Below are 24,848 nucleotides of genomic sequence, written 5' to 3' on the forward strand. Positions count from 1 at the left end.
GGACTCGCCTAGGACTTGTTGTCCTGTCTTTTGCCATCAGCTGCTGCACTATGTTTGCTAAGCAGCTGTTGGTTTTTTTGTGCCAAATCTCCCCTTTCCTCTCCTCTCCTTTGTTTTGCCGATGATAAAATTGTCCAAGTCCATACATTATATGGAATATGAGCTGATGATCAAGAACTTGTGAGGAACTTGGCATCATTAGCAGCCGCCCCTATATTACTTTCTCCTCTCTTCTCTGGTATGATGCCTTGATGCTCCAAGTTCAAGATCAGATGATGATTAACATGTTTCTGAGGCCTCTACCACTGCTACTACTCTTTTTTTTGATATATTGTTGTTTGATAGGACTACTTCGGTTTATAGCCCTTTTTGATTTCTTATATCTTCTCGCGTACCTAAAGCATACTTTCTTGCATCTATTAGAACAAAGCGTGAAATAATGTCGCGAACACCAGACAGTGTAGCCCAATGCCCCAAGCATGATGAGCACCCAACCTATGAGGAGCAAGCGCTAGAGGACCAGCTAACTCAGGAGTAGTTTGATAACGAGTTAGAAAAGGATCTAGAAGTGATGCTTACTCAGGAGCAGTGTGACGAGGAGGAAGGAGGAGCAGAAAGAAGAGCAGGAGAGGCTACTGAAGGCGAAGAAGAAGAGGAGGATGATGATGATGACTCAGAAGAGGGATATGTAAGTCTTGAGGATCATTTCCCACGTGAAGCCAGAAGGAGGCCAATGGAGGAAGATTTGGACAAGGATTTTGACCCGAACTAGGAGGTAGGGAAAAAGCCTTAGTTTGTAAATTTTGCTAAAGCTTTGGCTGTGTTACCTCTGCTAACACTTTGACCTATCATATATACAGGTCCCTCCTGAAACTCAGAAAAGACGACGTCGACGTTCGCGACATCTTGCTAGACAAGATGGAGTAGAGGAAAGGAGAACAGAGGCAACAGCCATAGAGACGGATCACAATGCCTCTGCTCCACAACCTCAAGACACAACCTCAACTACCAAGCCTAAGAGGAAATGAGGGGATAGAAAAGGAAATCTATATCCAGATAAGGCATGCTATGTGATAACGGAGGTCTGGCCAGCAGGGGAGATCCTTGAGCCAAAGGAATTAAGAGGACGATTCCGTAATGCGATCGGGCCCTTATAAGAGATAAATTGAACCCAGCAATCCCTAACTGGAAAGAGGTACCAGAGAACAAAAAGAATGAACTATGAGATAGGCAGCTGAAGCTCAATTTTAGATTTTCAGAGGGTAAGCACGAATTGGTAAAAAAATGTTATCAGGATGATGGGAGAGTCATTCCGACATTGGAGGTCGGAGCTCAACACGAAGTATATCCAAAAGGGGTTAACTCCTGTCAACGAGTTCAGCAAAATAACTCCTAGTCAATGGGAGGAGCTCGTGGCTCAGAAGACTTCACCAGAGGCATTGGAGCTAAGTGCCCGTAACACCGAGCTAGCGAAGAGGAACAAACACCACCATCATCTAGGCCCCGGTGGCTACTATGCCAAGGAAGAACAGTTTAGGAAGATAGACGAAGAGGCCATAGCTGCTGGGAATATCGATGTGACAAATTTGAAGGTACGCTCAAGGAACTGGATATATGCAAGGAGTACAGAATCATCCTGCAGTAATCTTAAGTTTGATAAGCCGGAGACCCAAGAGGCGGTATCAAGGATACTAAAATATGCTAAAGACAAGGAGAAGAGCTCATTCAATCCTTCTAGAGAGAGGGACGAGCTTAGCCTTGGCTTGGGAAACAAGGAGCACACAGGCCGCACCAGGGGGCTAGGGAAAAGGATGACTTGGAAGCAAGGATTCGAAGAGGACAAACACATGTACAAGAAACATGGCCGAGACCGGGAGACTAGCCTTGAGCTCCAAGTGAAAGCTCTAGTTGCGAAGGCGCTGGTGGAGCAAGAACTGTCTACGGAGCCACGGATATTAGTGACGCCGCTGGGAGAACTGGCATTAGTTGGCAGCCCACCAAAAGTTCCTAGCAGCCAAGGTTCCACTACAGCCACAACCCCAGTCGATCGCATATGAGAACCAACTAGTTGCACCTTGGTGTTTCTCAGCGGCCGACAGAACACTGTGATGGAGGTGGCAACGGGTGTGGCACATCCTCCCGGTGGCTTACACCACAATAATAAGATACCGCCGGACTACACTAGGGTCGAGGTGCATATAGTGAAGCCCGAGTTCATGCAGTGGAGGATAGACTATGCAACTCCCGGGGGGCTGGTGTTACTCGGATACGTTATGAGGCAGTTCATCGTCTAGCACAAACGGGACATTATATTGACTGCTTCTTCGTCGCCTCGTCCTCTCTCAAATTTGGAGCGAGTTCTTGAGGTCGAGGAGATATTTTCACCGTCTCGTGACCCCCACATTCCTGAGATGCCACATTCTTCCCTTCCTCCTAGCGAGCATGTGCCTGATGGGATGCCACAACCTTCTCCAGCTTGTACCGAGCAAGTGCATGATGAGATGCCACAGTCTTCTCAACAAGCACAACCGATACATGAACAACGAGTGCCTCCTGAAGAAGGTGATGCACAAGAAAATGAGGACATGCCTGAATGGGAACTTCGAAAGAAGATTCCAATCAACATAAGGCCAGTTTATGTTCCGATCAAAGATGTCTCGTCGTGTCCAAGTGGTATTCCCATGACTAGTTCAAGCCTGAGAACCAAGTTAAAAAAGTCCCATCATGGAGTTCTGAGGAGGCCGTCACTAGCAAACTCCACCAAATTGCAAAGCAGTATCCAAATGTTGATGCCATCAAATAGTCAAAGGATTGCCCAAAAACATATGAAAGAGGCATGCCCTTCCTACCAAACCGGGACATCCAGCGCCTACCACTTGGAATGAGAAGGTTTCATGATTGGTACTTGCGTGTTCTCCCAATGAGCATAGATATCATACAAGTATGCTTCCCCACCGGTACATTTGGAAGCCCAGCCGGGAAAATTGTCTTTGACTTTAATAACATGCAGACATGCTTTCACCTGGGAGAAATGGAGATGAATCTAATTCGCACGTGGTGCCTGTAAGTCCTTGTCCTCATGATATGATATGAATGTAATCTTTGAATTTTGTTGTAACTAACCCACGCCGTGATTTGTATAATGCAAGTGCACATTGTCAAACAAATGCCAAGTGTGAAAGCCGGGTATGTAGACCCTCAAGCTATAGCCCAAACAAATTTTAATTACCCTAAACAGTGGACACTGGATGCCAAAGAGCTAGCTGCTGCAAAGACTCTTCGGGAGAAAGAGCGCATCCATACAGCGAAACTAAGGGAAGAGTCCCTTAAGGTTGCGGCATACATTGACATGGCTTTCAAAAATCTCCAACAACACTCTACTATATGGCTACCATACAACTTCGAGTAAGTTCAACTCTATACTTAAAGCTTTATTCGATATATTTTATTTGATGCAAAAGAGCTTATCTAGTTATATGATTATATCCATGCAGCAACCACTGGATTTGTATAGCCGTCGATGTCGGGAGGAGCATGGCATGGGTCTTTGATTCATTAGATAGGGACACGGTGACATACAAAGACTTCATATCGATCATCAAGACGTATACATATCAACAATCCTCATTAGCTTATATGTTTGTATACATATTTGTAACGTTCACTTTTGGATACTAACAAGTTGCATTTGCTAAAATAATTCGAACAGGACATTTAGGTTCTATGTCACTAATCATCATGGAAGGCATGATCCAGCAAGGAAGGAAAAGCTGGCTATAAAAATACTATGTGCGGTAAGTGTAACTTACTTCTTCAGTACTCCGTTACATGGCTGTCAAAAGCATTACTTAACATTTTCATATGCAAAACACATAGTGCCCCAAGCAGAGGCCTAAGAGTGTACATTGTGGATACTATATATGTTCTATGATGAGTAACACCGGTGTCTACAGGAGACACCCCTTAAGGGTAAGTTTAAACCTCTTCACCCGTAGTATAAAAAACTTCGTACATTGTATGAAATACTAAACCGAAACTTGTTCTCTTGTAGTGGAGAGAAGAGAAAGGAATGAAAAAAGACCCATACAAGGATGACCAACTCTTAGAGCTCGTCGGCGACTTTTGCAACTTCATATTGGACCAAATTGTACACGTCTGAGGCGCCTACCATGACCGAGAGTCTGAGTTAGGTACAAATCCTCAGTACCAACACCTTCGTGAGACTGAAAGGGTAGCTCTAGAACGTTGATAAGAATGTGTATGGAATTTGTATATTTAATGATGGATTGTATATATTCTTGTGAATTGGACTTGTAATTGTAGTTTATAGAATACTCTTGTGCTTGTAGTCGCTGTCGCGGGGCGTTCGGCAACGCTAACGCGGTTCGGAACGTTGGTCGCGGGGCGATCGGCAACACGAATGTGGTTCGGAACGTTGGTCGCGGGACGTTTGGCAACACGATTTTGAATTGAAAATTTGAATTTTTTTTGGGGGGGAAATGTACTGTATGGACGGTTCTAGATTAAACCGTCCCTACAAATACCTGTTTGTAGGGGCGGCTGGTACTACAGCCGCCCCTACAAATCGATTTGTAGGGGCGGCTGGTAATACGAGCCGATCCTACAAATCGATTTGTAGGGGCGGCTGGTAATACGAGCCGCCCCTACAAATAGATTTGTAAGGGCGGCTTAGGAACCGCCCCTACAAATATATGATTTGTAGAGACGGTTCGGTAGGGGCGGCTGGCCAAACCGCCTCTACAAATGGTTACGAGCCGTCCCTAAAAATCGATTCTGTAGTAGTGAATGAAAAAGGTGTTCGTCTAGGAGGAGGGAGCAAGGGGTTCTCGATCTAGAGATAGAGAGATTCCTAGTGAAGAGTTTCGAGATTTGGCATTTTGATCAAACTATTCGTCATCTTATGAAGTTTTATTCTCTTTTACTGATTCTAGTAGGGGTGGATCTCGGCCCTGGCCCTGGTCTAACCCCAAGAACATTGAATACATCCTTGTAAAAGCCTTGTACAGTCCAAGGTTATGAGAACTAGAAGGCCCAACTCCACCCCGGTAGCCCACCATATGTTAAGTTCAAATTCTAGTACTTATTGTATCTTTTATCTAAACTTTTTTCTTTTGTATTTATTAAGAAACACATTCAAGGTCCTAGGCTATACTATAATGAGTTAATTTGTTTGATGTAATCATCGGGGGAGGAGTGTCTCTACTTTGTTGATATATTAACCGACGATCCTGGTCCAGCTCATAGTGGAAAGGTACAAGTGCCCAGAGCTAGGGTTACATATTGAATTTGATACGCCACATATATTAGCGAGGTGCTTGTCTTCCATCCGGAGATGGTAGGATACTCTTAGTTACCTAGATGGGATAAACAATCACCTATATCATGGCACTCAAGATGTGCGAAGAGTTACAATGTAGTAGTATTGATTTATAAACACGTAAAGTTTTAAGTTAATAAAATATATAAACTTATCTAAAGTAACAACTTACAAAGCTTATCAAAGCACACCTCCTATATACCTTAATCACCTAAACTATACTTAGCATAAACAGTCTCTAAGAAGTAACAGCTTCCATCGAAACATAAGATCATCCTTGAAGCACCGACAACATACAAACATGGACATGAACATGATATCCTTGGAGAACTCAGAAGTACCGACAACATATATACAAAGCAAAAGCAAGGATAGAACTGAATTAAGCCTAAGAACTAGTAACAGCTAATAATTAATTAGACACGATACAAACATTCGGATCACACCCCGTTCCTTTGAACATCAAGCGCAGTTGCTGCCATTACTGTGGCATGATCAAGTCATGCGGTTCTTGGCCATGTTCCGGTGCTTTTCGGCAGTTCCACAGGTAGACCTGACCCTCTTGATCCTCTTGCATGGTTGCACCGTTGCCGCCTTCGCTGGAGGTCCTTGAGAATGCGAGACTCCTCCTTAGCCCGAGCGACAGCCCAGACGGCGTCCATGGTTTCTCCACCAGGGACGGAGCCCACCATGGCGCGGAACCCCACGTCCTCCGGAAGCTTCTGGCAGGGCCCGGGCTGCCCAGGCTGCAGCTCGGGGCGAGTCCATGTAGCCCCTTTAATATATGTGGTGTTTAGCCTAAAAAATTAGGATCTTAATTAGACAAAAGAAGACCTAGGAAGAAGATGAGACTATTTTGAATGTGAATCAGTCCGGGGCGTAGCCCCGTTCTGGATCCGCCCCTGGGCACAGCATGCGAACCACGGCGCTGCCTGAGACCAGGGGGTGGTCCGCGGCGGCGGCCAGAGCCTCCGCGTGGGCGATCTGCTCCAGGAGCGACGCGTCCTCGTAGTCGTCGGAGCGGAAGTCCAGGAACTTCTGCCACGAGACCGAGGGCGTGGCAACGCCCAGGTCGTAGGTGCGCGCCACGGGATGCCACACCGCCCTGCCGGTGCCGTGCCGGGCGTAGTCGGGGAGGAGGCGGCCCGACAGCGCCGCGAGGATGTGGCCGCGGCACACCGCATCGTCGCGCGCCCACTTCTTGGCCGCCGCCGCCCGAGAGGCGACGACGTCGCCGGCGGGCAGAGCCGGAGGGTCGTCGGAGAGGACGTGCGCGACGCCGAGGGTGTGGAGGCGCAGGAGCACCGACTCCTTCCACCGCAGGTAGCCGTCGGGGCCGTCGAGAGGCTCGATGAACATCGCCATTGATCGAAGTGCCTCAGGTGTTGCCGATCGAAGGTTCATGTTCTTGGTACTCTGAAGTCTGAACTGCACTTCTTATTGGCGACAGGGAAGGCAGTTATGGGGCTTTCTAGGCGGCATTGCTCTGTTCTGAAAAAAGGAACCGTTTGAAGGCGCGTCTGGCCTCAGTTGTTGTACCACACAAACTGCACAGTAAGGAGCAGAAGGATGTAAGAATGAAAAAATAATAAGCGCCTTCAACTTCCTGAACAACTGTAATGTAAAACCCTTAGCTCTCTTGTGCTGAGCAATTGCAAAGTTTCTCTGATGTGATTTTCTGGTAACTTGCTCTCCATCAACCTGGATGATTATGTGGCAAACTGTTACTTTTTTTTTCTGAAGATGTGGGGAAAATTTACATCGGGTTGTTACTCAGGTGTGGAACATGCCGACCGGTTAAAGAGCAATCTGATCAGTTGGAAAACAAAATTACAGGAGACATACAACCCATACGTAACAACTGTATATCTTCTTGAACTGATACTATGTGAAAAGGTTATGAACACAGTCAATCTCTAATCTAATATATATAATTCTAATTCCGCAAGCATCCTCTGTGCATAGGAGAGGGATTCAGACTGATTAGATGAGACAGCAAAGAAAGGCAACGGGCACTTGGGCAGGGAAGATGTAGCATTACTCTGTTACAAATTCACCAAAGGCAATGCAATGGTACTCGTCTGATGATTGAGCCCATCTTCTAGCATAGTATCAGTTACAAACAGCAAAAAAGCACAGCTGCCAGAAGCAGTACTAATCTGCAGCGTACAAAAGGTTGGCAACTGACCATAGAGGCATAGACGACAGTTTCCATGATACAGTTCGTACAACTCCCATCTCCATCTTCCACAGCAGAATGTCATTGGTAATTCCACCAAGACTCCGTGAAGATGCATGGCAAGTAGTAAAGAACCTAATCGTTTACATTAACGGCGACGATGGCGATGCCCAGTCGTCTTCCTATCGAGCTCCTGCTGCTCCTCCGCGCAAGCGCCCCAGCCAGACCCAGGCGTTCCTTTTCCTCCTCCAACTGAATACGCGTCTCCTCCCTGAGCAGAGCAGATTTCCAGATCCTGCCCATGCTCATCTCGCCATACCTGATCAGTGTGGCCATGTCCGCCGGGAGCTTGCCGCAGATCCTGCTAGCCATTGCATAGTCGGAGGGCGGAGGGGTCCATTGTGGCGACCAGAGCCTCCGCGTGCGCGAGCTGCTCCAGGAACGAGGGCGAGGCGGCGCCCTCCTTCTCCTCGAACCGGAAGCGGTGGAGGAACCTCTCGTACTGCCTCGGGTACAGGACAAACGACGCGTCCAGGTCGTAGGTGCGCGCCACGGCCTGCCACACCGCCCTGCCGTGCTCTACGTAGTCCGGGAAGATACGATCGGAGAGCGCGTAGAGGATGTGGCCACGGCACACCGCGTCGTCGTGCGCCCACTTCTTGTTCTTGGCCGCCGCCGCCGCGCCAGCAGCCTCGGCCGGTGCCGGAGCCGGCGGCGGCTCGTCGGAGAGCACGTGGGCGACGCCGACGCTGTGGAGGCGCAGGAGCACCGACTCCTTCCACCGCAGGTAGCCGTCGGCGCCGTCCAGCGGCTTGATGGGGAGCATCGCCATCGACGATCAAAGCACCTGACGGACGAAAAGATCAACACAGCACACGATTAATCGAAAATGCATTGGACACAGACGATGTTTGGGACCCAGGGAGAAAAAGAAGATGTCACAAATCAGTGGCAGCGAACCTCAGAGTCTGTTGGACGATTCGAGGGTGATGTTCGTCTTCTTCTATGGAATGTGGCCGCGCCCGCGCGTTCTTCTTTTTGGGTGTGCTGCGTTCTTGGCAGGCAGCAGGGGAGGCTGGGGAGGAAGGATATGCAGGGGGTAGCGAGGCAGCAACGGCTCGCTAGCTCTGTCCCGACTCCGGATTCCTAACGGTTGGATTTCGAAAAAGAGATTTCTGAAGGCCCATCAAGGAGGACTACGGTTGGGCTGGGCCTATATGATATGGGCATCCAGAGGCCTACTACCATTGCTTGTAAGACCAAAGGCTCCCATCGATTTCATCATTCCTCGCTCAGAATTTCAAATGGCCTCGGCATTTACGTGTTGAGCGATATGTAAGTCCAAATACAATAGCCATAATCTAGAAAAAAAAGCTGTGATAAACTGAAATTTAATTTTCAGGGTCGTGGAAATAATTAATTTTTTCTCCAACTAACCCAAGCAAGATTCAAAAGTTAGCATGGTTAAGGTACCGTCTTGTTTGGATACGCGGTCTGCAACGACATAGTGCGATGGCGGAGCTGCGGATGAGAAATCGGGGAACGAGATCCTCTGCAGTCGGTTAAATCGACTCTCCTCTGCAGTCGAGCATCTCAACCGTCCAATGAAATCTAACGGCAAGAAGTTGCACAGACTCCTCCACGAGCTAGGCTCGGCCCAACAAAGAACGCTGCCTGCCCATGACCTCCCTATGAGCGGCGTCGGCGGCATTGACGAGATCAACGAGGAGGAGGCCGCAATGGCTGCGGCCGTGTGTAAGTGCAATCATGCCCTAATATGAGTTTTGGCGTTGATGACCACCTAATTAGAGGACTAATGAGCTTTACTAAGATGACAAGCAGAGAATTCATATTTGAGGATGTTACATGGAAAGGAGGAGCCCCCAATTACTTTCGTGGACGACACCTTGCTCAAATGAGGTTTAATTTCATTTTACATTTCGAATTTGAGTGTAGAAAAAGCTGTACTATCAAGGAGGACACACCTCCTGCTTCAAAAAGTGTGACCAAGTGCTCAAATCTTCCCAAAAGCATCCTCATCCATCCACCAAACAACTAGTAAAACAGTTCCTGATTCTTTGCTGTGTGGTGAGTGCGGCAGTGCCGCACTAGGAGGGCGGCAGTGCCGCCCTTAAGTGACCGTTTGGGAATAGGGGGTATTTATACCCTTTTCTATCCTCCCCAACGGTAATTGCTTCTTCTCCAACGTTCATTTTGCGAGCAGAACAGACCAAAGCTCTCTCTCTCTTCCTCCATTGGCACACCTTGAGCTCCCAAGCTTCTAAATTGATTTTCCCATCAATCCTTGAGAGAAAAGGTGCCAAAACTCAATTAGAGAGCAGATCCATTGATTCCCCAACTCCAAAGAGCATTTGGTTCATGTTTTAGTCGGCGGTTGTGTTTGTTACTCTTGGAACTTTGCTCCTAGTCGGCTAGAGCGTCGTTCGATGAGCTTGCCAAGCTTGTGGCAGCCTCAGGAGGTTTGTAACCACCTCTTGCAGCTAGTGAAATCATCCCTCATCTCAAGAGTTCATTCTCTTGACTTGAGAACGAGGTAGGGTTGAAATAGACCCTTTGCCTTAGTGGCAAGCCTTAGTGGCAAAACCCTCAACAACGTGGACTTAGGCAAGCCTTAGTGGCGAGCTGAACCACGGGATAAATCATTGTGTCACTTGTGCCGGTTGTGCTTCACTTGTCTTGTGGTGATTTCTAGGGTTTGAGCCCGATCTACTTGTGTGTGGTGTTCGAGCCACTTCTAGTTATCGATCTGTGAACCTCTACCATGTAGGAAGCAAAGAAATTTACTCGATCTAAATTTCATTGGATAGATTTTGAACTGTGGGCTAACCTATTCTACAGGTGCGGCAGTGCTGCCCTCTGAGTGTGGTAGTGCCGCCCTCTGAGTGCGGTAGTGCCGCGATTAGGACTGACATTTGTTTGAGATAAAATTTTACAGGCCTATTCACCCCTCTCTAAGCTCTCTAGTGATCCTACAAGTGGTATCGGAGCTGGTTTACTTCAGATCGCTTCACCACGAGAAGTATGGAGACCGGGGGAGGAGCCGCTAGCACCAAGCCCATGGAGGTCACTCCGGAGCATGTTGGTCTACATGACACCAACACTGACAGTAGCCAGCTAAGCATGTCAATAGCGAGCAACATGACACTTCCACATCTTGAGCCTACCGACGCTAAAGAAAAGAGAAAGAAGAAGGAGGCACGGAAGCTCAAGAGGGCAGCAGGAGAAAAGAAGAAAGTGCAGCAGTGACTAGATGAGAAAACAAGAAAAGAAGCTAGAAGGCTCAAGGGAGAAGAAATAAGGAAGAGAAGAGAAGAAAGGAAGAAGAAAGAGGAAGAAGCCAAAGCTCCCAACACATCATCTAGTGAGCTCTCTAGCAGCTCCGAAGATGGTGACAATGATGAGTCCTATCAAGTTCATAGCAAGAGGGACAAGAAAGGAAAGGGCAAGAAGGACAACAACAACAAATATGCAGCCATATCCTTTAATTATTCCTCTATGTCTAACCATGATCGTAAGTCTTTCATCAATGTGCCCGCGGGGAAGTTACCTCATTTCGATGGGACAAACTTTGCCAAGTGAAAGCACTTGATGAGGGCTTATCTTACACTACAGGATTTTCGGTCTACTGCAACGCCAAAAAAGTGTAGCAAAAGACCCAAAAATGGTAGCCATAGTAATTTTGCTACCAATTTTTTTTGGTTAAATGTCGTTGCACTTGTAAGGGTAGCAATAGCATAATGCAATGGGTTACATTTTAGTTGCGACACACAGCCCCTCTATTGCAACACTTTTGACGCTTTTGCAACACCTGGTGAGTGTTGTAACAAAAGCAATTGCAACCACTATGGGTGTGGTAATAGTATCAATTGCAACGAACTAGGCGTTGCTAGCGATACGTATTGCGACACGCTGGTCGTGTAGCAACACAATGCAAGCGCAACGCAACACAGGTGTTGCAATCGTGGTTGTTGCTACGCAGAGAAAGCATTGCAATAGCGGTTCTCTATTGCCACGTCGCCTAAATGGTTGCTATAGGTGGCTTAGGTTATTGCAACATCTCTTCAGGTTGGTTGCTACAGAGAGATCATATATTGCCATGTTTCTGAATGGTTGCTATAGATGGCATAGGCTATTGCCACGTTACTTAGGTTGGTTGCTATAGACAGGTCATCTATTGCCACGTTACTAACTATCTGGTTGCTATAGGTAGATTCCTCAATTGCCACCGTCATCTTTTTGTAGTTGCAAGAGATAGTTTCTCTATTGCCACGATTATCGTACCTATTGCCACGACTAAATGTGGTTGTTATATGTGCCATCATATATTGCAACGCCAAATTAATATATTAATAATTCATGTTGCGACACTTTGTTTGGTAGCTTAAATTAATAATCGCAAAACGACAAATACATAATGAAGGAAGCATCGACATCCATTAAAATGAAATATAATTTGTTCATACAAAATCTTTAACAAAACACACCGAGTGTCAAACTAAATGAGAACACAAGTAGATAGCTTAACACATAATAATGTGTTAAGCACAGACAACTGTTTGAACTCATTCGAATCAAAAGACTAATGTCTACTGTAGCAGCGAAGGTTCCCTTGATATGTATGTTGGCCATCGTCCCACCATTCGCATGCTCCTTCTCAAACTCAAGATTCCTCCTAAAAAAATCATTGACATGCATTAGTTAAACTGAGACTAGTGGTGGCAAAGCTAATTGAACACTGAAGCAAAACACGAGCTGCAGTACTAGAGTTCTGTGAGCTGCAGTACTATCAACCATGAACTTTGAAGCGTAAAGCAAATATCACTACTACAGAATTTAACTGTAGGGGTGGCTCTAGAGCCTCTATAGGGGCGGCTGCGCCAGCCGCCCTTCCCAGGGTGTTCCTACAGAGGGTGTCTCTGTAGGGGCGGTTTCCTGACCGCCCCTGCAGTGCCCTCTGTAGGGGCGGCTGGTGTTTTCAGCCGCCCCTACAGTGACCTCTGTAGGGACGGCTGGTGTTTTCAGCCGCCCCTACAGTGCCCTCTGTAGGGGTGGCTAGTAATATCAGCCGCCCCTATAGTGGACTTCTGTAAGGGCGGCTGTATCACCAGCCGCCCCTACAGTGGATTTTCCAGTAAAAAAAATAAATAATTCAAATTCAAATCTGACCATATATATATATATATATATATATATATATATATATATATATATATATATATATATATATATATAATTCAAATCAAGTAACAACAATCTTTTCTCAACTCTGACATATATTTAAGCATTTCCAGGAAGTACACCAATTCACACTAAACATTTTGACACTGGTTTCACAAAATCACAGCAAGTAAATACAACTAGAATAAACACTAGGCCTTTCCAAAGAAGTCTCAAAAGTGCTTATAGGCAGGTTAGTTGTTTAGTGGTGAAACATTAGGGCAAAGGAGAAAGAGCTGTTAGTTGCTATTCATGTGATAAAGTTAAGACATGTCTGAAACACAGGAAATTCACCAGGACATGCTACAAATCATTCAGAATTACTACAAGATTCTCACATTCCAAACAGGGTTTAAGGTAGTTACTGTTTGAATCAAACATACAGCATATGCCTGCCTCTCTGTTCTTCAAACCAAACAATAACTGGATCTTATCTTGAGGGAAGAGCACCTTAGATAGACTGGTAGCTCGCTTACCTCTCATCTTTGGTGAAAATTGCGCTAGTAGCTTCTACGGATCCATGTGCTCCAGTAATAGGTCGAACACATTCAGCAGATACTCCATCCCAAATGTGCAAAGAACCATCTTTAGAAGCAGTAACATACAAGCTCCCAGTACAAGAGTAGCGTACCTGGCAGCGACATCAGTAAGCACGGCTAGCGGAGTAAAATTAACCTCTGATGAGAATATAACCAATGCAATATAATGCTTGTGAATCAGAAGGAAAGAGAAAAGCTACCTGGTTAATGGGAGAACTAGAATCCTGTGCATTTGCTGATAAGTAGCATGTAAAAGTATTTATATCATATAAATGAGCAACTGGGTGATCAGTCCCTGCAAATAACTTTATCAGTGTCACTTGCTTCCACGATATTCATCAATATATGAAAAATGAGTTATTTTTTTTTAAATACGTATGTGGATGAAAATATTTGACTATAAGAAAGAAGAAAATTCCATAAGATATGCTTGCAGTATTTTTCAAATGCCCAAGAGATAGGAACTGTTGATCCAGGAATGGTTCAAACGAAAGGGTACTTGCATTCGACGGAGTCACTATATAGGCACAATAAGAAAAACAGGGAACCCAAGCTGCTGGATGCAGCCCAAAATTCCATTCCGTTAAACCTGTGCTTTTTTTTTTGTTGAGATTTTAGATATAAACTTGAAATCATTTGTATGTCAAAAAAAAGGAACCTGGAGGCTATCTGACAAGCTGTGCAAATCACAATGAGCAGAGGGGATGAAGTTGGGCTTGATGAACTTTAGAGGATAACCGGCAAGCGGCTTCAGGACTTCACTGACAGGCACGACGGTCGTCTCCTCCAACCCCAGGATTAGAAGATCAGACTTGTTTGTGTACACAGTTAACGTTTATCACAATTGTTGCACATCTAATTAAATACTCCCTCCGATAGTCCGATCCCAAATTTAAGCACATTTAACATTGTTCCAAATGCACCAGGAGTCCATGATAACTCTAGTGCACCTCCCAGCTTCATCTTACATGTCTACCCCTACTTAAAATGCATACTAATCCATGCAACACACTTTGCACTTATCCTAACTATAGCAAAGATAGATGTGCAATATAGTCATTGTACCACTCAACCTAATTCTTATGCCCAAGGCCAACTGGACTCATAATGGGGATTTTAGGGACCAGGGAGCATGCTTTAATTTGCACACTAAGGATACAACTGAAATGGAACTTGCAATTCTGATTCTAAAAAAGGGTAAACATCTAGAATGTTCAGGCTAAACAGATATTCTAGTGGATCACAAAATCACACAGATGGCATATCATATCATGCTTCTCAGCTACTGAACTCGAATCAAATTCAAAAGATTTGCACAACAATTATTTGCAGATACCCAATTTTGTATAGCACCTCATAAAAGGCACAGTAAAGATAAAGGTGCAATAACATACCGATTCCTTCTTGCTGTTTTGCTTTTCGTCCAAGTCTTTGAGCGTCCGATCCATCCGCTTCCTGCAAAATAGGCAGTCCCACAAGCTCAGCCCAACAACATGAAGGCACTGTGAGGTGATGAAACCACAAATGAGGCCAGCTGAAAGCAACTCACAGCTCTGCGGAGATGTACTCGATGCGCTTCTTGACGTTGGCCTTGGCCTCCGCGAGTTCCTGCTTGACCAGGACCGTTCCGATGAGCTTGTACATGTTGGCCCCGTCACTGAGCAGCTCCAGCTGCTGCAAGCAAGCAGACACAGCCGCGAATCGAGTAAGCCACTCACGGCGAAGAAATCAGCAAAACCTTGAGAGTTATTAAGAGGCGAGGAAGCTGCGCGGGGTGCGTTGCGTGCCTTGAGGACGAGCTCGTTCTCGCCGACCAGGATGGTGTACTGCTTGCGGACCTGGTGATTCTTGGCGATGTCTGCGAAAGGAAGGAGCAGCGGAAGTCAGAGGAGAGAGAGGTAGATAGGTTTCGGAGGCGGCGGCGAGGGATTGGGGAGAGCGCGTGCCTTTCTGGATCTTGCTGAGGGCGCCCAGAGGTCGCAGACGACGGAGCAGCCTTGAGCCCCCAAGGACGCAGTGGACGGGCCCCTTTGACAGAGCGGAGTCACCGATGCCGAGATTGGCGGGGGCTCCTTCCAGCGCAAGGCCGCGGAGGAGCGTACCCGGCGAACGGAGGCCGGCGCATGCGGAGGCGGACGGCGGAGCGGCAGGGCGACGAAAGCGACGGAGTTAGGGTTTGGCTGGCTACAACAGCGGGGTCCACAGCGGCAAGGCAGGCCCTCCCGCCGTGGCAGGGTGGCCCGTACTGAGCCGGATCCGCCCTACGGGAGGCGGCGCCGGGCAGGCGCAAGGCGGTGGTGGCTGCGGCGGCGGCCGTCAGCGCGACTGGGACGGAGAGGGAGAGCGGGAGGGAGTGGACCGCGCCGTTCAGTGGACGGGGACGGCCACCGGTGTGGCGAGGTCGAGCGCGGCCGCCGTGGGCCGCACGCGCCTGGCGCCGTCGCCGCTGTCCGCGTCGGGAGGAAGAGCGAGAGGGAGCGAAGAAAGAGAGAGGGGGGGGGGGGAGACGAAGAGTCGGGAAGCAGCAGGCGGATCTATCGCAGCGTGCGGCGGAGTCATTCCTGAGCTTCGATCGCGAATCGGACGGCGGGGAGATTTTCGGGCGACGTGGATGGCCTGGCCGGCGGCCAAAGCTCCCTGCTTTGATAATAAGAGATGCGTGGGCTGTAGGAAGAGATAGAAATATTTGTACCATGGAGAGGGCGAACCAAAATTTTAAAATATTTGAAATTTTAAAAAATGACAAGTTCGAACAAAAATTTGAAACCCTAAATGATTTCAGATGTAAAAGTGATGAATACAAAAGTTGTTCAACTCATAAAGATCTACAACTTTTATTTTGGTCATCTTGTCATTTGACAAAATTTGAACCTTTCAAATTTGAAATTTTAAAAAACGACAAGTTCGAACCAAGATTTGAGACCCAAAATGATTTCAACATAAAAAGTGATGAATACCAAAGTTGTTCAACTCATTAATATCTACAACTTTTATTTTAGTCATCTTGTTATTTGACAAAATTTGAACCTTTCAAATTTGAAATTTTAAAAAACGACAAGTTTGAACCAAAATTTGAGACCCAAATTGATTTCAACATAAAAAGTGATGAATACCAAAGTTGTTCAACTCATGAATATCTACAACTTTTATTTTGGTCATTTCTTCATTTGACAAATTCTTAGCACACATTGTTCCCTAATCTTACACATGTTTCATATAGTTTATAAAACCTTATGAGAGATGTGTCACATTTGTGAACAGTGTCAGTACCACTTTGTCATATGAAGAAATGACCAATACAAAAGTTGTAGATCTTGATAAGTTATTCAACTTTGGTATTTATCACTTTTTCAGCTGAAATCATTTGGGGTACCAAATCTTGTCTGAAGTTGCATTTTTTTTAAATTCAAAATTTAAATTGCTCAAACTTTTCATATGTATATATTGACAAAACCAACAAAATAAATTGATAGAGAATGATTTTAGAAAATTTTAGGAAAAAAAATCATCAGATTTGGAGTTAGTATGAGGAAGAAAAACTAGTTACAAAGTTGACCCACAGATTAAAAGAAGAAATCACACTGTTCACTATGATCATGTAAGGATCATCTAGAACAGTGTGATTTCTCTTTTTAATATGTGGGTAAACTTTGTAACTAGTTTTTCTCCCTCATACTAACTCTAAATGTGATGGTTTTTTTTTCTAAAATTTTCTAAAATCATGCTTCAGCATTTACGTTTGATCAAACTTGGATGTGACAATGTTTTACACATTTTAAAATTTGAAATTTGAAATTTGACAAGTTCAAACCAAATTTTCAAACCCTAAATGATTTCAGATGTAAAAGTGATGAATACAAAAGTTGTTCAACTCATCAAGATCTACAACTTTTATTTTTGTCATCTTGTCATTTGACTAAATTTGAACCTTTCAAATTTGAAATTTTAAAAAATGACAAATTCGAACCAAAATTTGAGACCCAAAATAATTTCAACATAAAAAGTGATGAATACCAAAGTTGTTCAACTCATTAATATCTACAACTTTTATTTTAGTCATCTTGTCATTTGACAAAATTTGAACCTTTTAAATTTAAAATTTTGAAAAACGACAAGTTCGAACCAAAATTTGAGACCCAAATTGATTTCAACATAAAAAGTGATAAATACCAAAGTTGTTCAACTCATGAATATCTGCAACTTTTATTTTGGTCATTTCTTCATTTGACAATTTTTTAGCACACATTATTCACTAATCTTACACATGTCTCCTATAGTTTATAAAACCTTACGAGACATGTGTCACATTTATGAACAATGTCAGTACCACTTTGTCATATGAAGAAATGACCAATACAAAAGTTGTATATCTTGATAAGTTATTCAACTTTGGTATTTATCACTTTTTCAGCTGAAATTATTTGGGGTACCAAAATCCTGTCTGAAGTTGCATTTTTTTGAAATTCAAAATTTAAATTGCTCAAACTTTTCATATGTATATATTGACAAAACCAACAAAATAAATTGATAGAGAATGATTTTAGAAAATTTTAGGAAAAAAAATCATCAGATTTGGAGTTAGTATGAGGAAGAAAAACTAGTTACAAAGTTAACCTATAGATTAAAAAAAAGAAATCATACTGTTCACTATGATCATGTAAGGATCATCTAGAACAGTGTGATTTCTCTTTTTAATATGTGGGTAAACTTTGTAACTAGTTTTTCTCCCTCATACTAACTCCAAATGTGATGTTTTTTTTCTAAAAATTTCTAAAATCATGCTTCAGCATTTACGTTTGATCAAACTTGGATGTGACAATATTTTACACATTTTTAAATTTGAAATTTGAAATTTGATAAGTTCAAACTAAATTTCCAAACCCTAAATGATTTCAGATGTAAAAGTGATGAATACAAAAGTTGTTCAACTCATCAAGATCTACAACTTTTATTTTGGTCATCTTGTTATTTGACTAAATTTGAACCTTTCAAATTTTGGCTGCTATTTATTCGTGCGCCATCAGTAGGGGCGGCTGGTGATTCAGCCACCCCTACAGTTGGGCACTGCAGGGGCGGCTGGTGATTGAGCCGCCCCTACATATCAGCCCCAACTGTAGGGGCGGCTCAGGTTACCAGCCGCCCCTACAGTGCCATCTGTAGGGGCGGCTGGGCTGCTGGGGCCCGAGGACGCCCACTGTAAGGGCGCCCCCAACCACAGCCGCCCCTACAGTAAAAATGCCCCCGTTCCTACTCTACGAATCTGGCGTAGTGCATGTGACCGATGGTGCACGGTCAGGCATTTACTATCGCTAACAAAGTGACCAACCACCCCGGTACAACTTCAAGTACTAATTAACATCCACGCATACTTAACATCAAGTACTTAACAGCAACTACTACTTAACAGAAAGTTTCAGACACCAGGCATAAGGACAGAGATGCCAAGATGGGGCCAGGGTTGGGGTGTTTTATAACTCATAAGGTCTTCAATCATATCAAATAAATTAAAACCTGAGTTACAACGAACACACCTACATAGCGTAGTGGTGGAGAAGGTTTTATCTGAACCAGAGCTCCATGGTTCGAATCCTTTGGGGAGCACTTTTTAATTTTAATATATGCGTCCCCAATTCTTTTCTTTCCATACTTTTTTTTAAGTTTTAAATTCGTTGCAATTATCAAAGTATATTGCAACCAAAAATAAGCGTTGCACTTGAACACAATTTTCGCTTTGACCCTATAGATTTCGTTGCAATAAAATTTAGCACTTGCAACAATATCAAAGTATATTGCAACTGCCAAAAAAGGTTGCAATTGACCCCCACTTTTGCTTCGCCTCCAAGAGTTCTCGTTGCATTAAGTATCTAGCATTTGCAACGCTTGTCAAATTTTATGCAACACAAAAAAAACCGTAGCAATAGTCAAAACCAAATGCAACTAACGTAAATATAGTTGCAGTACTACCACACAATTGCAACCAAAATCAAGTCTACTGCAACCATTTTTCACCATTGCAATATCGTCCACCAAATGCAACAGAGCTTTGCAACATCTTGAAAACCGTTGTATTAAAGGCATGTATCGCTACCATTTTTTAGAATGGTAGTAATACAACAATCTCTGGCAACCAAATTTTCTACGTTGCAATTCTTCGGCGTTGCAGTAGACCGAAAATCTTGTAGTGTTATAGGTCTTCATCCCGGCATTTGGGAGGTGGTGTGCAACGGATTTGAGCCTCCGGTTGACCCCAAGAATCCAACCATGGAAGAAATGAGGATCATCCACCTCAATGGTCAAGCAACCATTATGTTACTTAGTGCCTTGGATGGTGATGAGTACAATAGAGTGATTGGTGTGGATGTTGCCAAGCAAATTTGGTACACTTTGCACCTTGCACATGAAGGGGTTGACAAAGTGAGAAATACAAGAATTAATTTGATGATGGCCAAGCTCAACCGGTTTGTTATCTTGGATGGAGAAGGGCCACAAGAGATGTTTGATAGATTGATGGCCATGGTGGGCAAGATTAGAGGATATGGTTGTGAGGAGTTAGATGATCACAAGATTGTCAAGATTATGTTGGAAGCTTACTCACCTAGAAATAAGACCGTAGTGACTCTAATTAGAGACAAGAAGTTTGAGTACTTCACTCCAAATGATGTACTTGGATGGATCATGACATTTGACATGCAAAGAAAAGAAGCAAATGAAAGAAGAAAGCTTGGTGAGTTGTAAGCAAAGCTAGATGGCATCAAGATCACCAAAGATGTAGCTCTCAAGGCCAACAAATCAAGCAAGCAAGGCTCTACTAGCAAATCCAAGAACAACAAGCAAGCATCAACTAGCAAGCCCAAGGCACCCAAGCAAGAACAAGAAGTAGTAGAGACCACATCATCATCAAGTGAAAGTGAAAATTGTGATGAATCATATGAGAAAGTGGATGATGTTGCTCTCTTTATGAGGAGGTACCATAAAGGGTTGAAGAAGCAAGGGTACAAGGTAGTGAAGAGGAAGTTCCCCAATAAGAAGAAGAGAACATGCTACAATTGTGGGAGCACCGAGCACTTCACTGCTAAGTGCCCATATGAGATCAAGGACCACAAACACAAGAAAGAGAGGAAGGAGGACAAGGCCAACCATAAGAAGGGAAAGAAAAATTTGGGAGAGGCACACATTGGGCATGAATGGGATTCAACCGTTGATAGCTCAAGTGAAGAAGATGAGAACGTTACAACCATTGCCATCAACAAGCCATCTTCTCCACCACGGCTCTTCACCAACATGCTCGATGATGACTACTACTCCCCTCACATTTGTCTTATGGCAAAGGGTGAGAAGGTAAAATCAAAATTCAAAGCCAAAGCTCCTCCTCCTCCACCTCCTAGTGACATCTCTAGTAGTGATCTTAATGATAGCTCTAGTGATGATGATTCTAGTGATGAAGAAATTAATGAAATAACTAAAAACTTAGATCCTAAGATCAAATTATTCATCACTAAATTAATGGAGGATTTAGAGAGTGTCCAAGCTGAGCTAGAATCCAGAGAGGAAACTCTTATTCAACAAGAGGATCTCTATATTGCTAGTAAGGAAGCTCTTACATTAGAGAGAAGTGAGGTGGAATCTTTGCACAAGGCCTTGGACAAAGAGCAAGGAGACCATGCTATAACTAAGAAGGAAAATATTGCAATCAAGAAAAAGTATTGTGACTTAGATGAAAAGCACAAAGAGCTTGAGTTGCATTATAACCTTCTTTGGGAAAGCAACTCACATCCCTCTAAGGCAAAGGATGCCTCTACTCCCTCCACTAATCAAGGTTGTAGAAAATATTATAATCTTGATTTGAATGCTTATTCCACTAACCTTGCAAATTTGGAGGCAATGAGAAAAGAGATTGCTAGGCTCAATGAGATCATTGCTAAGGATTGCTTGAGTGGTAATGGTCAAGTAGGTCACAAGAAGGTTGATGAACCAAAGAAGCCTCAATTCAAAGAAGGAAGGCATCCCTGGATCAAGCATGGGCTGGGACACATTACAGGGGCCAAGACAAATGAAAGAAAGATCATTAATGGCTATGAGTGTGTCTAGTTTGAGAGGAAGGACAAGATTGGTACAGATAGGTTTGCACAGACAGCGGCAGTGCCACACCCCAGAGCACCAATCTTGTTCCTGATCAGACTAAGCCCAAGAAAAATGTGTTCTAGAAGAAATAGGTTCAGCAGAAACCTAAAGATTTAGTGTGGGGCACCAAGAACAAGTATGCATATCAACAAAAGGCTCAACCACCTTGACAAAGTTTGACTTCATGCTTTGTTTTGAGAAGAAACAATAGTGGGAAAGTGGTTGCCAAATATGTTGGACAGGAAACTAATGTTTACAAGCATACTTCTATTTGGGTTCCTAAATTTCTTATGACTAACATGCAAGGCCCCAAGTCTAGTTGGGGACCTAAATCTAGGAACTAAATTTGTTTTGCAGGCATACTCTTTCGGTGGATCAAGTTGGGTGCTTGATAGTGGATGTACAAATTATATGATCAGAGAAAGGAATATGTTCCAATCATATTCCCCGAAGTTGGACTCAAATGAGAATAATGTCTTTGGAGACAATTCTAGGGGGATGTGCTTGGTCTTGGTAAAGTTGTTATAACCCTTGAGCATTCAATTACAAATGTTTTGCATGTTGATTCGCTGAGTTACAATTTATTGTCCGTTTCACAATTATATGAGATGGGTTACAATTGTCTCTTTACGGATAAGGGTGTGGAAGTCTTTAGAAGTGAGGATTCCTCTATTGTCTTTATGGGTCGATTAAAGAATAAACTTTACCTAGTTGATTTCAACAAGGACAAAGCTAATATTGAGACTTGTTTAGTGGCAAAATCTAGCATGGGATGGGTATGGCACCACCGTCTAGCTCATGTTGGGATGAGGAACTTGGCCAAACTTCAAAAAGATGAACACATCCTTGGACTAACAAATGTCACTTTGAGAAAGATAGGATATGTGGTGCTTTTCAAGCCGGAAAGCAAGTCGGCGTACCTCACTCACCAAAGAGCATCATGACCAGCACTCAACCATTGGAGCTCATTCATATGGATCTCTTTGGACCGATCACCTACCTAAGCCTCGGGGGTAACAAATATATTATTGTTATTGTTGATGATTATTCCCGTTTCACTTGGGTATTTTTCTTGTATGATAAGTGCCAAGTTAGGGACAAAGTGAAGACATTTGTTAGAAGAACTCAAAAGGAGTTCGGTCTCCCCATCAAGAAGATGAGAAGTGATAATGGGACCGAATTCAAGAACACACAAGTTAAGGAGTTTCTTGATGATGAGGGCATCAAGCATGAGTTTTCAACTCAATACACCACTCAACAAAATGGCATAGTAGAGAGGAAGAACCGAATACTCAATAATATGGCAAAGACAATGCTAGATGAGTACAAGACTTCAGATTTATTTTGGTGTGACGCTGTCAACACCGCTTGTCATGCCATCAACCGCTTCTACCTACACAAGAAGTTGAAGAAAACTTCATATGAGCTTCTAACCGGTAACAAATCCAAGGTGTCATACTTTAGAGTGTTTGGGTGTATGTATTTCATACTTAACAAGAAACCTAAAACCTCTAAGTTTGCACCTAAAGTTGATGAAGGTTTTCTTCTTGGCTATGGATCAAATGAGCTTGCCTATCGTGTTTTTAACAAAACCTCCGGTAGAGTTGAAATAGCATTAGATGTGACATTTGATGAATCTAATGGCTCTTAAGTAGAGCAAGTTGATACATGTGTTGTTGGAAAGGAGGATCCACCATGTGAAGCAATAAAGCAAATGGCTATTGGTGATATAAGGCCACAAGAAGATGAAGCCAATGACCTGGTGGTTCCCCTTGCTGCTGATGAAGAAGTTTTCGCTGACATACCTGAGATTCAGGGGGAGCAGACCCCTACTGTCATCTAGTAGGGCGGCAGTGTCGCACCCCTTACAGAGGCAGTAGCAAGTCCAACTCTGATTCAAGGACAGAACTCGCAACCAATCTTTGAAGAAGAAGTTGAAGATCTAGAAGATGATCAAGCCATTGAACACCCAAGACTCAAGTAAACTATTCAAAGAGATCATCCCGCCGACAACATCCTTGGAAGTCTTCGAAAGAGGGTATTGACACGATCTCATTTAGCAAATTTTTGTCAATACTTCTCGTTTGTTTCCTCTGTGGAACCAGCCAAGGTGGAGAAGGCACTTGAGGATGAAGATTGGGTGATGGCTATGCAAGAAGAGTTGAACAACTTCGAGAGAAATCAAGTGTGGACCTTGGTGGAGATGCCCAACACTAATGTCATTGGCACCATGTGTGTTTTCCAAAACAAGCAAGATGAGAATGGCGTGGTGACAAGGAACAAGGCAAGATTGGTAGCTCAAGGCTTCACTCAAGTAGAGGGCTTGGACTTTGAAGAAACATATGCACCCGTGGCAAGACTTGAAGCAATTCAAATGCTTCTAACCTTTGCTGCCCATCATGACTTCAAGCTATATCAAATGGATGTCAAAAGTGCATTCCTCAATGGCCCTATTCAAGAGCTTGTCTATGTTGAGCAACCACAGGGTTTTGAAGATCCTAAGTTCTCCAACCATGTCTACAAACTCTGAAAGACACTCTTTGGGCTTAAGCAAGCACCAAGAGCATGGTATGAATGCCTTAAGGAATTCTTGCTCAAACAAGGCTTTGAAATAGGCAAAGCTGATCCTACCCTTTTTACTCGCAAAGTCAATAAAGATATATTTGTATGCCAAATATATGTCGATGACATAATATTTGGTAGTACTAACCATGACTTTTGTGAGGAGTTTAGTAGGATCATGACCAAGAGATTTAAGATGTCCATGATGGGTGAATTGAAGTTCTTCCTCAGATTTCAAATCAAGCAATTGAAGGAAGGGACTTTTATTAGCCAAACGAAGTACACCCATGATATGCTCAAGAAGTTTGACATGGCAAATGCAAATCCTATCAATACTCACATGCCAACCAATGGACTTCTTGATCTTAATGAGAAAGGAAAAGCCATTGATTCCAAGGCACATCGCTCCATGATCAGCTCTCTACTTTATTTGTGCACATCTAGGCCCAATATTATGCTTAGTGTGTGTGCATATGTGCTAGATTTCAAGCTAACCTGAAAGAGTGTCACTTGGTGGCCATTAAGAGAATCTTGAGATATTTAGTACACACTCCTAACCTTGGCTTGTGGTATCCTAAGGGCTCTAAGTTCGATCTACTTGGGTATTCAGATTTCGATTACACCGGTTGCAAAGTAGATCGAAAAAGCACTTTGGGGACATGTCAATTCCTTGGATGGTCCCTAGTGTCTTGGAGTTCTAAAAAGCAAAATTGTGTAGCCCTTTCCACCGCCGAGGCCGAGTGTGTTGCAGCTGATGCATGTTGTGCTCAACTACTTTGGATGGGGCAAATCCTTCATGATTTTGGATGTCGCTTTACCAAAATCCCATATTGTGTGACAATGAAAGTGTCATAAAGCTTGCAAACAATCC

General features: G+C 43.9%; 2 protein-coding genes and 1 pseudogene across 3 annotated transcripts; all 3 read right to left on the reverse strand.

The window, feature by feature from the left end:
• Positions 1 to 5,555: 5,555 nt before the first annotated feature.
• LOC136473333 (uncharacterized) lies at positions 5,556 to 6,927 on the reverse strand. 2 transcript variants are annotated; one of them, XM_066470994.1, is made up of 2 exons: positions 6,260 to 6,927; positions 5,556 to 6,136 (listed from the first exon to the last, which is right to left on the reverse strand). In XM_066470994.1, exons 1-2 carry the CDS (start codon positions 6,740 to 6,742, stop codon positions 6,116 to 6,118), a joined length of 504 nt encoding a protein of 167 aa, XP_066327091.1. In that variant the 5' UTR covers positions 6,743 to 6,927; the 3' UTR covers positions 5,556 to 6,115. The 2 variants fall into 2 exon arrangements, with proteins under 2 accessions (XP_066327091.1, XP_066327090.1); XM_066470993.1 differs by having other exon boundaries at positions 5,556 to 6,927.
• Positions 6,928 to 7,519: 592 nt separating this feature from the next.
• On the reverse strand, positions 7,520 to 8,565 carry LOC136473334 (uncharacterized; annotated as a pseudogene).
• A 3,385-nt stretch (positions 8,566 to 11,950) lies between these two features.
• Positions 11,951 to 15,448, reverse strand: LOC136469760 (uncharacterized; the record flags this gene model as incomplete). Its single annotated transcript, XM_066467829.1, has 7 exons — positions 11,951 to 12,210; positions 13,232 to 13,386; positions 13,495 to 13,599; positions 14,689 to 14,749; positions 14,844 to 14,968; positions 15,082 to 15,152; positions 15,241 to 15,448. Coding segments are annotated over 7 exons (927 nt in total), but the record flags the coding sequence as incomplete, so codon positions are not given.
• Between the last annotated feature and the right edge of the window lie 9,400 nt (positions 15,449 to 24,848).

This window comes from Miscanthus floridulus, chromosome 8 (assembly GCF_019320115.1).
Source record: "Miscanthus floridulus cultivar M001 chromosome 8, ASM1932011v1, whole genome shotgun sequence".
Classification (NCBI taxonomy): Eukaryota; Viridiplantae; Streptophyta; class Magnoliopsida; order Poales; family Poaceae; genus Miscanthus; species Miscanthus floridulus.

What these genes read in the sequence shown, in the direction of transcription:
- LOC136473333 (XM_066470993.1), bottom strand. Translation starts at nt 6,742, where the DNA reads ATGAACCTTCGATCGGCAACACCTGAGGCACTTCGATCAATGGCGATG.